General features: G+C 44.6%; 1 protein-coding gene across 1 annotated transcript; it reads left to right on the forward strand.

Moving 5' to 3' along the window:
• Positions 1 to 1,983: 1,983 nt before the first annotated feature.
• On the forward strand, positions 1,984 to 17,169 carry LOC140453347 (protein FAM229A-like). The gene is made up of 3 exons (XM_072547905.1): positions 1,984 to 2,128; positions 2,246 to 2,366; positions 16,665 to 17,169. Exons 2-3 carry the CDS (start codon positions 2,248 to 2,250, stop codon positions 16,765 to 16,767), a joined length of 222 nt encoding a protein of 73 aa, XP_072404006.1. The 5' UTR covers positions 1,984 to 2,128; positions 2,246 to 2,247; the 3' UTR covers positions 16,768 to 17,169.
• The last annotated feature ends 1,268 nt before the right edge of the window (positions 17,170 to 18,437 follow it).

Here is an 18,437-nt window from a genome sequence, read left to right on the forward strand (position 1 = left end):
GGGTACTGAGGCAGAAGGTCACACTAGGTGGAGTCATACCTGATACAAATGGTAATGTTTGTGGTCATTGGAAGTCAATCACCTTGGTCCCATGCCATTGTAACAGGAGTAGGAGAAAGTGAGGACTGCAGATGCTGGAGATTAGAGTTGAGAGTGTGGTGCTGGAAAAGCACAGCAGGTCAGGCAGCAGCCAAAGAGCAGGAGAATTGATGTTTCGGGCAAAAGCCCTTCATCAGGAAATCAGCTCTTCCTGATGAAGGGTTTTTTGCCCGAAACGCTGATACTTCTGCGCCTCGGTTGTTGCTGACCTGCTGTGCTTTTTCAGGACAACACTATTGATTTTAACAGGAGGTCCTCGCGGCAGAATCTGGGATTCCATCATCTTCATCAATGACATCAATACACAGTGAAAGCAGATAGACAGTGGTCATGAGCACATGATGGGCAGTTCCATTATAACTCCTCAAGTGTAACAAGACCTGACAACTGACAATATAGGTACCAACTGCAGCACACAAATGCAGGCAAGAACATCTCTAACAATAGAGAGTCGAGCCAGCTCCCCCTACAGTCAATGACATTACCATTATTGAATGATGGAAACAGAAGGAAACCCTTTAGCCTTTGGAAATTTCTTTCTCCAATTCACTGAGATTATGGCTGATCTTCAACCTAACTTGATATACTCACATTACCCCAGATCCCTTGATACCTTGGGCAATCAAAAATCTCTCAATCACAGCATTAAAATTATTTCTGTTACTTGAGGACATCACGGCAGGGAGCAAAGTCTGGAACAAAGACGGATTGTTTGACTCTAAAATTAGGAAACATTTCTCAATGTGACAAATGGTAAAATTTACCGACTATCTACTGCAAATGCAATAGGTATGATTATATTAGATTAGATTACTTACAGTGTGGAAACAGGCCCTTCGGCCCAACAAGTCCACACCGACCCACTGAAGAGCAACCCACCCAGACCCATTCCTCTACATTTACCCCTTCACCTAACACTACGGGCAATTTAGCATGGCCAATTCACCTGACCTGCACATATTTGGATTGTGGGAGGAAACCCACGCAGACACGGGGATTCTCCCAGGACTCACATTGTCCCAGTAAAAACTCCTGCCTACTCTCCCTGCTCTGTGTCTCCTGCTGTTCAGCAAGTTTCCTAAAGAGTTCAGTCATTTAACCTCAATTATTCCTCCTTAACTTCAACCAAGAATTTCTCACGAGGGAAGTAAACAAATTGATTACTTACCATCAACAACATTAATGGAATAAAAATCATACAATACAGAAGAGGCCATTCATCCCATCAAGTCCACAATGCCAAAAATACTTAAACTAGTCCCACTTTCAATGATCAGAAATCTAGTTAAACAGCCATAAAGTCATAGAGGTTCAGAGTACATGTCTACTGTATATAAATACTTAGGCTTCAAGATCAGGACAAAGACAAGGAATCCTATTGGGAATAAATCCATCTCCTGACTCCCCAAAGCCTGTCCACCATCTACAAAACACAGGCCAGGAATGTGATGGAATACTCCCCACTTGCCTGGATAACAACAACACTCGAAAAGCTCAACATCATCCAGGACAAAGCAGCCTGCTTGATTGGCACTATGTCCACAAACATCCACTCCCTCTTCCAAGGTGCACTCCTGACTTGGAAGAATATCTTCTTTCCTTAAGTGTCACTGGGTAAAATCCTGGAATTCCTTCCCTAATGGCATTGCTTGTTAACCCACAGCTCATGGACTTGCTGTGGTTGAAGAAGTCAGCTCGCTCTCATTTTATGGAGGGGAATCAGAGATGAACAATAAACATTGGCCCAGCCAGTGATGACCATGTGCCATGATAAACTAAGGGGCGCTGGCAGCTGGTTCCAATGCCAGCCTTCCCACCGTCCAGTGCCCAGTGCCCAGTGCAGGAGAGGCAGATGGAGAGAGGGAGGTTGTGGGACTACACTCCGCTCACGTCTGTTTCCTGACCCAGGCTGTGATTGTGACGCTCAGGGAGTTGCTGGATGTCAGACACTGAGCCCTGAGCTCCCATTCTGATCAATGCAAATCCCCCGGCGGCAGTTGTTCTGTCCCAGCTCCATCTCCTCCGACCAGTAAGTCCGCAGCCTGCACCCCCCACCCCCCTCCTCAGTCCCGGGGGGTGTTACAGAAAGCCCCATCCTGTCGCCGCACATTAACCGCATGTTTTTGTCTTTCTCTCTTTCACCAAGAAATGAGCTCCCCCACAAACCCAGAACCAAGGAGGTTCCCCATCGAGGCCGGCGATTCCAAGGGATCCGTGTCGAGGCCAGTCAACCCGGATCCCGAGCTCCCAACCCACCGATCCGCCAGGTAACGGGGATAACGGGGCATGGGAGGGGGTGGGTGAGGGGTAAACGGCCGAATGTAGCCCCAGGCGCCACTCTCTCTCTCTCTCTCTCCCTCCAGGGGGTCCCGGGGAAAGCTGCTGCTGCTGCTGCTTCTATATTTCAGTCAGGGACCATGTTTATTCGGGGAGTTAAAGCAATCGGAATTCACCCAAAATGCTTTCAAACTCCTCAACCAGAAACATTCAGAGCCCGATGTAAGACCTGAGCTTCTCCCTCATCTCAGAAAACCTTCACCAAAAACAGTGCAGTCTTTGTGACATCATGGTTATGGTCATGGTTACAGGTGGAAGCTCCTTGTTTCCACGATGAAGTAAGCATTAAAGTCATCAGGATGTGTTCACCATAAATTAACCGATTGATTCACACAACTGTTGTGTCTATTTAGTCAAAAGTCACACGACACTGGATTATAGTCCAACAGGTTTATTTGAAAACACAAGCTTTCAGCTAGCACCTGGATTAAGGAGAGGAGCTCCGAAAACTTGTGTTCTCAAATAAACCTGGTGGACTATAATCCAGTGTCCTGTGACTTTTGACTTTTGTCCACCCCAGTCCAATGCTGGAATCTCCACATGGTGTCAATGAGAGCAGATCTGCAGATAGTGATAATGAATTGAAAACCAATCGGTTCTGAAAAATGAAAAGAATAGCTATTCTGTTGTTTGTAAATGATGTGGACCTATTGTGTGTTATTTTCTAACCTGGCCCTGCCCACAGAACTCCCTGTGCTGCTGAAGCAGGATTTCTCCACATTGAACACCACCAGGAAATTGTTACAAGTTCAAGGTCATAGAATATTCTTTGGGTACAGAGCTTCCACCAACGCAGGAGGTGGCTTCCTGACTATCCAAGACACAGCTGAGCGTTCTGGCTACAGGGGAATCTGTGGGCTGTGACCATAACCCCACTGTGCTCCCCTGACCTTAGACAGACTGTCCACAGAAATAGGTAGATGCTGGAGATCAGAATCAAGAGTGTGGTGATAGAAAAGCAAAGCAGGTCAAGCAGCATCCGAGGAGCAGGAGAATTGACGTTTCAGGCAAAAGCCCTTCATCAGGAGGTTGGGAGCCAAGGGGGTGGAGAGATAAATGGGAGGGGGGTGGGGTTGGGGGAGAAGGTAGTTGAGAGTGCAATAATAGGTGGATGGAGGTGGGGGTAAAGGTGATAGGTCGGCAGGGAGGGTGGAGCGGATGAGTGGGAAGGAAGGTGGACAGGTTGGACAGGTCACAAGGGCGGTGCTGATTTGGAAGGTTGGAGCTGGGGTAAGGTGGGGGGAGGGGAAATGAGGAATTTGGTGAAATCCACATTGATGCCACATGGTTGGAGGGCCCCAAGGCGGAAGATGAGGCATTTTTTCTCCAGGCAGCAGGTGGTTACGGTGTGGTGATGGAGGAGGCCCAGGACCTGCATGTCCTTGGTGGAGTGGGAGGGGGAGTTGAAATGTTCAGACATGGGGTGTGGGGTTGGTTGGTGCGAGTGTCCCAGAGATGTTCTCTGAAGTGCTCTGTGAATAGGTGTCCTGTCTCCCCAATGTAGAGGAGACTGCATCGGGAGCAATGGCTACAGTAAATGACGTGTGGATGTGTAGGTGAAAATTTGATGGATGTGGAAGGCCTCTTTGGGGCCTTGGGTGGAGGTGAGGGAGGAGGTGTGGGCATGGGTTTTGCAATTCCTGCAGTGGCAGGGGAAGGAGCCAGGAGGGGAAGGTGGCTTGTTGGAGGGTGTGGACCTGACAAGGGAGTCACGGAGGAATGGTCTTTATGGAAAGTGGATAGTGGTGGGGAGGGAAATATATCTCTGGTGATGGGGTCCATTTATAGATGGCGGAAATAGCGGAGGATGATGTGATGTATATGGAGGTTGGTGGGGTGGAAGGTGAGGACCAGGGAAGTTCTGTTCTTCTTGTGGTTGGAGGAGTGGGGTTCAAGGGCGGGGGTGCGGGAAGTAGATTAGATGCATTGGAGGGCATCATCAACCATGTGAGAGGGGAAACTGGTCTTTGAAGAAGGAGGCCATCTGGGATGTTCTGTGGTGAAACTGATCCTCTCTGGGAGCAGATGCGGTAGAGGCGGAGGAATTGGGAATAAGGGATAGCACTTTAACAGGAGGCAGGGTGAGAGGAGGTGTAGTCCAGGTAGCTGTGGGAATCAGTGGGTTTGTAGAAGATGTCAGTTATGAGTCAGTCACCGCTGATTAATTTGGAGAGGTCCAGGAAGAGGAGGGAGGTGTCTGAGATGTTCCATGTGAATTTAAGGTCGGGTGAAATGTGTTGGTGAAGTTGATGAACTGTTCAACCTGCTCATGGGAGCATGAGATGGTGCTGATACAGAAACGCATCATGAACTTAGTGAGATAGAAATCTTGACAGAGGCTGGAGTTACACTTGCCCAAAGGAAAGCTTGTTGAGAATGAGGAAAATTGGCTGAATATAAATGAGATTGTAGGGGTCATTTTCAACTTTGCCCTTCAAAAGCAATGAGATGTAAATTGGGAATGAATGATTTTCATTGCCAGGTTACTGCAAGCAACCCTGTTCGAAATGTATGCCGAAAATATTAGCCCCAGGTCAAAAATGGATTTATAATGTATTTTGTTTGTTTAAACAGAATGCTCATTCTAACAAAACATTCTATTTATTTTCTAGAAAGGATAGTTAGTTTTGAATTTAAAACAGAAAATGTTGCAAATTGATGCCTTCACCTGAAACATGAATTCTGTCTCTCTCGACAGACCTGCTGAGTTTTTTTCTAGCACTTTATGTTTTTATTTCAGATTTCCAGCACCTGTCGTGTTTTGCTTTTATAATGATTTTTGAAAATGTTTTTAAAGTTGGGAAATGCAGTTTAAAGCAAGCACTGATTCGACTTGTTCTATAATAGTATGAAAATATCTGGGTTGAGCCTCTGTCATATCAATGCACTCTGAGGTGGAATTAACCAAATCAGGGCCAAAAAATCAGGAAATTTATCTTTAATGAGTTACCTCTAAAACCACTTTGGTTCATGTTTTTTTGCAGCATTTTGTTCTGGCTTAGAATTCACTATTACACTCTGAATCTCCCTACAAATTGGCTTACACCACTGGTCAAACATTTTTGGCTCAGGGAAAATCTTACATTTTCTGGCTATGCAAATGATTTTCATGGGAAGATTGAACTCAACATATTAGACATTGTCTCAGCATGCTCCTGCCCCACAGAACTCATCTCTACCTACCTCAACACTGTCCTATCCCCCCAGTCCAGGAACTCCCCACAAACGTTTGAGACACCACCCACGCCCTCCATCTCCTCCAAGACTTCCATTTCCCCGGCCCCCAATGCCTTATCTTCACCATGGATATCCAATCCCTCTACACCTCCATCCGCCATGACCAGGGTCTCCAAGCCCTCCGTTTTTCCTCTCCAGATGTCCCCAACAGTACCCTTCCACCAACACTCTTATTCGTTTGGCCAAACTGGTCCTCACCCTTAACAATTTCTCCTTTGAATCCTCCCACTTCCTCCAGACCAAAGGGGTAGTTATGGGCACTCGTATGGGCCCCAGCTATGCCTGTCTCTTTGTTGACTACGTAAAACAGTCGATCGATCTTCTGTAATTACACCGGCACCACTCCCCACCTCTACCTCCGCTACATTGATGACTGCATTGGCGCCACCTCGTGCTCCCACGAGGAGGTTGAGCAATTCATTAACTTCACCAACACATTCCACCCTGACCTTAAATTTACCTGGACCATCTCTGACACCTCCCTCCCCTTCCTGGACCTCTCCATCTCCATTAATGACGACCGACTTGACACTGACATTTTTTACAAACCCACTGACTCCCACAGCTACCTGGATTACACCTCTTCCCACCCTACCTCTTGCAAAAATGCCATCCCGTATTCCCAATTCCTCCGCCTCCGCCAGATCTGCTCCCAGGAGGACCGGTTCCACCATAGGACACACCAGATGGCCTCCTTCTTTAGAGACCGCAATTTCCCTTCCCACGTGGTTAAAGATGCCCTCCAACGCATCTCGTCCACATCCCGCACCTCCGCCCTCAGACCCCAGCCCTCCAACCGTAACAAGGACAGAACACCCCTGGTGCTCACCTTCCACCCTACCAACCTTCGCACAAACCAAATCATCCGCCAACATTTCCGCCACCTCCAAAAAGACCCCACTACCAGGAATATATTTCCCTCCCCACCCATTTCCGCCTTCCGCAAAGACCGTTCCCTCCGTGACTACCTGGTCAGGTCCATGCCCCCCTACAACCCACCCTCCAATCCTGGCACTTTCCCCTGCCACTGCAGGAACTGTAAAACCTGTGCCCACACCTCCTCCCTCACCTCCATCCAAGGCCCCAAAGGAGCTTTCCACATCCATCAAAGTTTTACCTGCACATCCACCAATATCATTCATTGTATCCGTTGCTCCCGATGCAGTCTTCTCTAAATTGGGGAGACTGGGCGCCTCCTAGCCGAGCGCTTTAGGGAACATCTCCAGGACACCCGCACCAATCAACCACACCTCCCCGTGGCCTGACATTTCAACTCCCCCTCCCACTCTGCTGAGGACATGCAGGTCCTGGGCCTCCTTCACCGCCGCTCCCTCACCACCAGACGCCTGGAGGAAGAACGCCTCATCTTCCGCCTCGGAACACTTCAACCCCAGGACATCAATGTGGACTTCAACAGTTTCCTCATTTCCCCTTCCCCCACCTCACCCTAGTTCCAAACTTCCAGCTCAGCACTGTCCCCATGACTTGTCCGGACTTGTCCTACCTGCCTATCTTCTTTAACACCTATCTACTCCACCCTCCCCTCCTTGACCTATCACCTTCATCCCCTCCCCCACTCACCCATTGTACTCTATGCTACTCTCTCCGCACCCCCACCCTCCTCTAGCTTATCTCTCCACCCTTCAGGCTCTCTGCCTTTATTCCTGATGAAGGGCTTTTGCCTGAAACATCGATTTTACTGCTCCTCGGATGCTGCCTGAACTGCTGTGCTCTTCCAGCACCACTAATCCAGAATCTGGTTTCCAGCATCTGCAGTCATTGTTTTTACATATTCGACCTTGTCTTCACCAATCTGCCGACATATCTCTCCATAACAGTATCAAGAGGAGTGACCACTGAACAGTCCTTGTGAAGGAGGAGTCCTGTCATCACACGGAGGATACACTCCATCATGTATTAATCTAAATTGGACAGACTTCAAACAGATCTACAACTCAAAGCTGATGAATTGTACTCCATCATAATTTGCTACCTCATGGTAGCATATCCCACACTCTACCATCGCCAGCAAACCAGGGGATCAACCCAGGTTCAATGAAGAATGCAGGAGGGCATGCCAGGAACAGCATCAGGTGAACCTAAAAATGAGGCGTCAACCAAGTGAGACTACCAAACAGGACTACTTGCATGTTGCTTCCACTGTCTGGCGTGCAATTGACAGAGCTAGACAGATCCCACAACCATGATGCCTGGAGGATCATCAACTCAGTGAAGGATGTTCTCTGGGCAGTCTGAACTCTGTTGATCTTCCAGCTGAAGGAGTTGACCCTGACTGAGTGTTGCAGACTGGCACATTCCAAGGTCCAGGACTACGTGTTGTGGGATGCGCTGAAACTTGGGGCAGCTGCCGCCAAGGTGCGGTGGGGAAAGACCACCGTGTAAGGTCTACCTGCCTAAGAAGAACAGGGGGCCCACCCAGTCATTTGGGCTCCGCTGACGCCTCAGCTAAATATATGGACATATGATTGATTAGATTAGATTACATTACATTACAGTGTGGAAACAGGCCCTTCGGCCCAACAAGTCCACACCGACCCGCCGAAGTGCAACCCACCCATCCCCCTACATTTACCCCTTACCTAACACTACGGGCAATTTAGCATGGCCAATTCACCTGACCTGCACATCTTTGGACTGTGGGAGGAAACTGGAGCACCCGGAGGAAACCCGCGCAGACATGGGGAGAACGTGCAAACTCCACACAGTCAGTCGCCTGATAAACGTACAGACCTGCATAGACAAATGATAAATTCTGATCTCTGTATGTAAATGTTTACGTATGTATGGCATGACCAACTGTACAGACCATCAAATTATTTTATGAATCAAGTATATTTTTGAAACAAAAAAAGACAGATCCCACAACCAAGGGAACAGATCTAAGCTCTGTAGTCCCATAACATCCAGGTGTAAATGGTGGTGGACAATTAAACAACCCACTAGAGGAGGAAGCTCCACAATTATCCTCATCCTCACTGATATCGGAATCTAGCATATCAGTGCAAGAGGTAAGACTGAAGCAGTCACAATAATCTTCAGCCAGAAGTGTCAACTGGATAATCCATCTCAGCCTCCTGTGGAATTCCTTGGCATCATAGATGTCATTCTTCAGCCAGTTCAGTTCACTTACCACAATATCAAAAAATAGTTGGAGGCACTGGATACTTCAAAAGTCTATAGGCCCTGACAACATTCCTGCAATAGTACTGAAGATTTGTGGAGGTAAGAATTGAAAAGGGAAAGAAGACACTGGAAGGACTGATGTCTCAGCCCATAACAGTAGCTATACAGTGGGACAGCAAATCCATCAGGCGATAATGAGTGCATGTGACAAAGGCAGTACATTAATCAGGGTGGTTTTAATATTCATGCAGACTAGGATAGTCAGATTTGCAGAGTAAGCCATAAAGAAGATTTCATAGAGAGTATTCAGGACAGTTTCCTAAAACACTATGTTATGGATTCAGTCAGGGAGCAGGCTCAATTTTGATCTGGTGGTGTATAATGAGGAAGGTTTAAGAAACAATATCAAAGTAAAAATCCCCTTGAAACAGTGAACATGACATGGCAGAATTTAACATGCAGTTTGACAGTGAGTAACTTGGCTCTGAAACAATTGCTAAACTTGAATAAGGGTAATTGCAAAGGAATGAAGACACAACTAGCTGGAGTAGACTGGGGAGGGAGTTCACCAACAAAACCCAATTGAGAAACAATGATAGACATTGGAGAAAACAGTCCATGGTTCACAGCAAAGGTGTATCCCAGAGAGAAAGAAGGATTCTAGCAAAGGGATGATCACATCGGATTGAAAGAAAAAAACATATAATGTAGTAAAGAATAGTGGAAAACCAGAGGTTTGTGCAAGCTTTAAAACCAAGAAAAGACAACCAAATAGGAGAGAGAAAATAAACATTGAAGGTAAACTCGCAAGTAATATCAAGACAGACAGCAAGAGCATCTTTAAATATATAAAAGGAAGAGGGACGCAAAAGCGAACATAAGCTCCTTGGAGGAATAATAATTGGAAATCAGGAAATGGCAGAAAACCCTGATGAAGGGTTTTTGCCCGAAACATTGCGTTTCCTGCTCCTCAGATGTTGCCTGACCTGCTGTGCTTTTCTAGCACCACTCTAATCTTGACTCTAATCTCCAGCATCTTTAGTCCTCACTTTTGCCTAGAAAATCTTCACAGTCAAAGTCATTAATAGCATTTCAAAAATACGAAATATTTCAAGGGGAAAAAGGAGGAGAGGAAATAAATACAATAATCATTAGAGAAAACATGCTCAGGAAATTAATGGGGGCAAACTAAAGACTGTAAGTCCGGTGGACCTGATTAGTTGCATCTGAGATATTAATGGAAGTTGCTCCAGAGATAGTGGATGCACTGATAGTGATCTTCTAGGAATCCTCAGATTATGGAAGTATCCCAGAGAATTGGAAAATTGCCAAATTAACACCTTTATTTGAAAAGGGAAGGAGACTTAAAATGGTTAACTATGGGCCAGTTAGCTTAACATCTGTTATTGGGGAAAATATTAGTGTCTTACATATGGGATGTATTAGCAGAACATTTAGAAAACAGAGTCAGCTTGGCTTCATGAAGAGGATCTCATAGCTGAGACATTTGGTAGGATTCTTTAAGGAGATAACAAGTAGATAGATAAAGGGGAATCAGTCATTGCAATACATTTAGATTTTCAGAAGGTGTTTGAGAGGGTGCCACCCGTTAAGCTACTAAATAAATTTAGAGCCCATGGTGTTGGGGATGGTGTATTAGCTCACTAACACAATACAGAAAATTGGGATAAAGCAGGCTACTTGTAACTAGTCGAGTTGTGCAGCGATCAGGGCTGGCACCGCAATTATTTGTAGTATATATTCCTGACTTGGATGAGGAAAATGTATATACCATTGCACATAACATAAAGGTAGGTGGAAAGCAAATGGTAAGGATGACACAAGTAGTCTGCTGAGGGCATGATTGAGACGCATAAATTTATGAGGAGCGTAGATAGGGTAGACTGGAAGAAAATTTCTTCTTTGGTGGAGGGTCCAGGGGGTTAAGAGGAGATGTGAGGAGGTGTTTTTCCCAGAGGATGGTGGTATCAGGATCTCATTGGTTTGACTTTATTATTGTCACATGTACCAAGATGCAGTGAAAAGTATTGTTTTGTGTACTAACCATAGCTTACATAAGTACACCAGGATAATAGAACAGAATGCAGAAAATAGTGTTACACCTACAGAGAAGCAGAAATCCTTATAGCATTGAAGGTGAATTTAGATGCAAACTTGTGATGCCAAGGCAAATAAGGCTCTGATCAAGATCAGAGTGGTGCTGGAAAAGCACAGCAGATCAGGCAGTATCCGAGGAGCAGGAAAATCAACATTTTGGGCAAAAGCCCTTCATCAGGAATCTAATAAGGCTATGGGCCAAGTGCTGGGAAATGGGATTAGAATTGTTAGGTGGTCCTTTTTGACTAGCGAGGATGTAATAGGTTGAAGGACCTTTTTCTGTGCTGTAGATCTCTATGAATCTACGAGGAATACAGATTAGTTAAGTGAGTGGGCAAAAAAAGTCACAAATGAATATAATGGGGGCAAATGAGAGGTTATGCACTTTGGCAGGAAGAATACATAAGCTAAATATTATTTTAAGGGAGAAAGACTGCAGGAAAACTACAGAACCAAAGGATTTGAAAGACCTCATGCGGAAATCACAAAAAGCTAGTGTCCAAGTTCAGTGGGTAATACTAAAGGCAAATGATTTATTGGATTGGGCTTCAAAGGGAATGGAGTACAAAAACAGGGACTTCTTGCTAAAACAATACAAGTTGCTAGTTAGACCACAGCAGGAATGATGTGAACAGTTTTAGGCCCCTTATCTAAGGGAAGGTGTAATGGCATTGGAGGCACTCAGAGATGATTCACTCGGCTGATCCCAGGTAGGGAGGGACAGTGTTATGAGGAGAGGTTGAATAGGTTGGGCCTGCGCTCATTAGAATATAGAAGAATGAGAGGCGATTTTATTGAAGCATACAAGACTCTTAGGGGGCTTGACAGAGTAGATGCAGAAAGGTTGTTTCACCTTGTGGGAGAATCTAGGATCAGAGGGCATCATCTTAATAAAGGGTTACATATTTCAGACAGAGATAAAATGGGATTTCTCTGAAGATAGTGAACGTTGTTGAATTCTTCACTACAAGGACAGTTGAGGTTGGGCCATTAGGTATATTCAGGGTGATCTAGAGGGATTTTTAATCAGGAACAGTATCTTAGGTGATGGGGATAAGACATAAGTTGAAGATTTTCAGATCAACCTTGACCTCATTACTGCCTTGGTTCAAACATGGACAAAAAGCTGAATTCTAGAGACAAGGTGAGAATGGCAACCCTTAAGATCAAAGCCGTACTTGACAGAAAATAGAATCAAAGAGCCCGAGCAAAACTGGAGTCAGTGTCAATCAGGAGGAAACTCTGCAATTGTTGGAGTCTTACCAAGTTGTTGGAGGTCAGTTATCTCAGCTCCAGGATATCTCTGTAGATGTTCCTCAGGTTGGTGTCCTAGGCCAAACCATCTTCAGCTGCTTTATCAATGACCTCTTCCTCCAACATAATGTCAGGATTGGGGATGTTCGCTGATGTTTGCACAATGTTCAGTATCATTTGTGACTCCTCAGATATTGAAGGAGGCCATGTTCAAATATAGCAAGATCTGGACAAAATCTAGGCTTGGCTGACAAGTAACTGTCATGACAGACAAATGCCAGGCAATGATTATCTCCAACAAGAAAGAATCTACCCATCACCCTTTGACATTCAGTGGAGTTACCATCACTGTCAACATTAACTAGGAGCTGAACTGGACTAACCACATAAATACAGTGGCTTCAAGAGCAGATCAGTAGCTAGGAATGATGCAGCAAGTAACTCACTTCCTGACACCCCAAAGCCTGCCCACCATCTACAAGGCACAAGTCAGGAGTGTGCTTGAATACTCATTACTTGCCTGGATGAGTGCAGTTCCAACAACACTCAAGAAGCTTGACACTAACCGGGACAAAGCAGCCTGCTTGATAGGCACCTCATCTACTAGCATCTGCTTCCTCCACCACCGATGCTCAGAAACAGCAGTATGTACCATCTACAAGATACACTGCAGAAATTCACCAAAGATCCTCAGACAGCACCTCCTGAATCCACTACCACTTCCATCTAGAAGGACAAGGCAGCAGATACATGGGAACACCACCTGCAAGTATCCCTCCATACTACTCACCATCCTGACTTGGAAATATATCACCGTTCCATCACTGTTGCTGGGGTTAAAATCTTGGAATTCCATCCCTAAGGGGATTGTGGGTCAATCCACAGCAGGGGGACTGCAGGAGTTCAAGAAAGCAGCTCACCACCGCCTCCTTATGGACAACTAGGGATGGCTAATAAATACTGACAATGCCCATATCGTGAACAAATTTTTAAAACTCTATGTAACTTCAAGTGTATTTTGGATTGCAGCCAGATTGTAAACTCTCCACCATTATGTTTATCCAATTGGAGAAGACTTAGAGGATTTATACGAATCAAATTCCCCCTGTGTCAGAGAGAAATTCTGAATATGTTTTATGATAGGAAAAGGCATGTATTAAAATTTGTGTTTTCAATTCAGTCTTCTATTCACAGAGATGATAAGTCATGATAGGTTTGTGAATCTAATGCAAAGTTATTTCATAAGTACTGATGATCATTAATATTTGTATGAATATTGTTCACAGCCTAAAATGTATTACAATTATTCTGACTGTGAAATCATTAACTATAGAGTTACCTTCTTATACACTGATCCTATTACGTCCTTGCTATCGTAAGGACAGACTGACAGGCAGAGGGGGTGGGGTGGCCATGTTGGTAAGGGATGATATCCAGTCCCTTGCGCAGGGGGACCTAGAATCAGGGGATGTAGAGTCGGTATGGATAGAGCTGAGAAATACTAAGGGTAAAAAGACCCTAATGGGAGTTATCTACAGGCCCCCAAACAGTAGTCTGGATGTTGGATGTAAGTTGAATCAGGAGCTGAAATTATCCTGTCGCAAAGATATTACTACACTTGTTATGGGGTATTTCAACATGCAGGTAGACTGGGAGAATAAGGATAGTATTTGACCTCAAGAAAGGGACTTTGTGGAGTGCCTCCGAGATGGATTCTTAGAACAGCTGGTGCTGGAGCCTACCAGGGAGAAGGCAATTCTGGATCTGGTATTGTGCAACGAACCAGAATTGATCAGGGACCTCGAAGTGAAGGAGCCATTGGGAAGTAGTGACCATAATACAATAAGCTTCAATCTGCAATTTGAAAGGGAGAGGGTACAATCGGAAGTGACAATATTTCTGTTGAATAAAGGGGACTATGGAGCTATGAAGGAGGAGCTGGCCAAAGTTCAATAGTGCATGGCACGGTGGCACAGTGGTTAGCACTGCTGCCTCACAGCGCCAGAGACCCGGGTTCAATTCCCGCCTCAGGCGACTGACTGTGTGGAGTTTGCACGTTCTCCCCGTGTCTGCGTGGGTTTCCTCCGGGTGCTCCGGTTTCCTCCCACAGTCCAAAAATGTGTAGGTCAGGTGAATTGGCCATGCTAAATTGCCCGTAGTGTTAGGTAAGGGGTAAATGTAGGGGTATGGCTGAGTTGCGCTTCGGCAGGTCGGTGTGGACTTGTTGGGCCGAAGGGCCTGTTTCCACACTGTAATGTAATGTAATCTAATCTAAAGTGCAATACCTTAGCAGGGATGACAGTGGAGGAACAATGGCAGATATTTCTGTGTATAATGCAGAAGTTGCAGGATCAGTTCATTCCAAAAGGAAGAAAGATCCTGGGAGGAGGCATGGGCGGCCGTGGCTGCTGAGGGAAGTTAAGAAACATATAAAGTTAAAAGAGAAAAAGTATAACATAGCAAAGATAAGTAGGAAAACGGAGGACTAGGAAGCTTTTAAAGAACAACAGATGATTACTAAGAAGAAAATATGCAGAGAAAAAATTAGATACGAAGGTAAACTGGCCAAAAATATAAAGGAGGATACTAAAAGTTTTTTTAGGTATGTGAAAGGGAAAAAAATGGTTAAGACTAAAATTGGGCTCTTGAAGATAGAAACAGGAGAATATATTACGGGGAACAAAGAAATGGCAAAAGAATTGAATTGGTACTTCAGATCTGTGTTCACTGGGGAAGACACAAGCAATCTCCCTGAGGTAACAGTGGTTGAAGGACCTGAACTGAAGGGAATTTACATTTGCCAGGAATTGGTGTTGGAGAGACTGTTAGGTTTGTAGGTTGATAAGTCCCTGGGGCCTGATGGTCTACATCCCAGGGTACTGAAGGAGGTGGCTCAAGAAATCATGGATGCATTGGTGATTATTTTCCAGAGTTCGATAGATCCAGGATCAGTTCCTGCGGATTGGAAGGTGATTAATGTTATACCACTTTTTAAGAAAGGTGGGAGAGAGAAAGCAGGAAATTATAGACCAGTTAGTCTGACCTCAGTGGTGGGAAAGATGCTGGAGTCTATTATAAAGGATGAAATTACGACACATCTGGATAGTAGTAACAGGATAGGTCAGAGTCGGCATGGATTTATGAAGGGGAAATCATTGTTGACTAATCTTCTGGAATTTTTTGAGGATATAACTCTGAAGATGGATGAGGGAGATCCAGTAGATGTAGAATACTTGGACTTTCAGAAAGCTTTTGATAAAGTCCCACATAGGAGGTTAGTGAACAAAATTAGGGCACATGGTATTGGGGTCAAAGTACTAACTTGGATTGAAAGTTGGTTGGCTGACAGGAAACAAAGAGTAGTGATAAACGGCTCCATTTCGGAATGGCAGGCAGTGACCAGTGGGGTACTGCAGGGATCAATGCTGGGACCGCAGCTTTTTACAATATATATTAATGATATAGAAGATGGTTTGGTAATAACATTAGCAAATTTGCTGATGATACTAAGCTGGGTGGCAGGGTGAAATGTGAGGAGGATGTTAGGAGATTACAGGGTGACCTGGACAGGTTAGGTGAGCGGTCAGATGCATGGCAGATGCAGTTTAATGTGGATAAATGTATGGTTATCCACTTTGGTGGCAAGAACAGGAAGGCAGATTGCTACCTAAATGGAATCAATTTAGGTAAAGGGGCAGTACAAAGAGCTCTGGGTGTTCTTGTACACCAGTCAATGAAGGTAAGCATGCAGATACAGCAGGTAATGAAGAAGGCTAATAGCATGCTGGCCTTCATAACAAGAGGGATTGAGTATAGAAGCAAAGAGGTGCTTCTGCAGCTGTACAGGGCCCTGGTGAGACCTCACCTGGAGTACTGTGTGCAGTTCTGGTCTCCAAATTTGAGGAAAGACATTCTGGCTATTGAGGGAGTGCAGCGTAGGTTCACGAGGTCAATTCTGGAATGGTGGGATTACTTTACACTAAAAGACTGGAGCGACTGGGCTTGCATACCTTGAGTTTAGAAGACTGAGAGGGGATCTGATTGAGACATATAAGATTATTAAAGGATTGGACACTCTGGAGGCAGGAAACATGTTTCCGCTGATGGGTGAGTGCCGAACCAGAGGACACAGCTTAAAAACAAGGGGTAGACCATTTAGGACAGAGATGAGGAGAAACTTCTTCACCCAGAGAGTGGTGGCTGTGTGGAATGCTCTGCCCCAGAGGGCAGTGGAGGCCCAGTCTCTGGATTCATTTAAGAAAGAGTTGGATCGAACTCTCAAGGATAGTGGAATCAAGGGTTATGGAGATAAGGCAGGAACAGGATACTGATTAAGGATGATCAGCCATGATCATATTGAATGGTGGGGCAGGCTCGAAGGGCAGAATGGCCTACTCCTGCATCTATTGTCTATTGTCTATATGCACAAAACTAACTGAAGTATTCTTAACCAAGTTTTATTTGTCATTATGCAGACAGCTGAGAAGATGTCCTGGTAGTCACTGCTTGACGATTCCTCATGTTTCCATCGATGTTTATATTGCAATGGACAGGAACCCTCCAACACGTGCAACATAACCCACCACTAAAGTATTAGTATAAATGTCAGAATATGGGAGCAGGTAGTGGAAGACTAGGGTATTGTGGTGGCTGCCTAAGAAAATGTCTCTGTACAATGCAATAAAAAAAGTCTTCAAATACCACTCATGCACAAAGCCATCTTTTAAATTCTTATTGACTTCAGTTTGGTTTTGTTCCAACACTCAATACTTCTCACATTTACATCTTAAAATAATGACTTGCCTCTCATTTTGACTTTTATCCAAATGACCTAGTTCAAAGTTTTAGAAGAATTTCATTTATCATAACCTGTCAGCCTTGGAAATATTGCAGCCACATTTTGTTTTGGCGATGGAATGGATTGGGATAAATCCGAGCTCTCCAACTCCTTAATAAACATTTGTGACCAACTATTAATAATCTGGCTATTGGTTGTTTGATTTACTGCACAGTTTTATTAGCTTCAACCTTCCCAGCTGCTTTACCATCCAGCCATATAATATATCTCCCTCACTCACTCATCCCTGTTAGTCTTGATGGCTAAAATCACATTCATCCTGACTCCTTTAGATACAAAATAGCTGTTAATCTGTAACACCCAAGAAATGTTCTGTCAATATCTCTGACTAACAATCCTGATTAACAAAGAGATTTAGGACTGAAAGATTCTTCAAATTCTCTTTGGTTAGTGATGTTCAGGAATAATGAGATTGTGTTTCTGTGATACCTTTGTACAAAGTCACTAACTGTGAAGATACAAAATTTTGCTGGAAAATTAGAAATTAATTTGGAAGTTTGGGGGTATATTTTTCACACAATCAACCTGTGAACACTGACTCCAAAAGAGAAAAGCTGGAAAATCTCTGCAGGTCTGGCAGCATCTGTAAGGAGAGAAAAGAGCTGACGTTTTGAGTCTAACTGACCCTTTGTCAAAGCTAAAAAAAGGGAGAAATAGGGAGGTATTTATACTAGGCTGAGAGAAGGTGAGTCATGGCTCCAGAAGAAAAGGTAGCAATAAAGAAGTGATAACGACAGTGCATAGAAAGATTATATAATTTGGAGATGCCGGTGTTGGACTGGGATGTATAAAGTTAAAAATCACGCAACACCAGGTTAAAGTTCAACAGGTTTAATTGGACTACCACCTGATGAAGGAACATTGCTCCGAAAGCTAGTGTGCTTCCAATTAAAGCTGTTGGACTTTAACTTGGTGTTGTGTGATTTTTAATTGGAGAGATTATAGGGAGATTAGGAGCTGTGAATGACCAAGGCTGAAACCAGTGCTATGTGACAAAATATGGGGGGGGGGGGGGTGAAGGAGAGGCAAAATGGAAAACAGGGGAGAAGGGTAGCAAAGGGGGAAGTGGAGCAGGAAAAGGTGATGAGACAGTGGGGAGCGAGAGAAAGAGACACAATCAAGAAATAAGAGGTACAGAACAGTGAAAAAAAAATTTAAAAAGATAAATAAAATAAATGAGTAAAATTACAGAGCAGAATGAAAACAGGGGTTGAGATGGGATAATCATCTGAAGTTGTTGAATTCAATGTTGAGGCCGGCAGGCTTTCCATCACCTTCTTCATACTCACTTCTTTGGGCAAGAGTCCTTCCCCTGCTCCACAGATCCTTTCACATCCCTCCAACATTCCATCTCTAATTGGACACCCCCGCCAGGACAATTTACTGCCCT

Source organism: Chiloscyllium punctatum, chromosome 27 (genome assembly GCF_047496795.1).
Source record: "Chiloscyllium punctatum isolate Juve2018m chromosome 27, sChiPun1.3, whole genome shotgun sequence".
Taxonomy (NCBI): domain Eukaryota; kingdom Metazoa; phylum Chordata; class Chondrichthyes; order Orectolobiformes; family Hemiscylliidae; genus Chiloscyllium; species Chiloscyllium punctatum.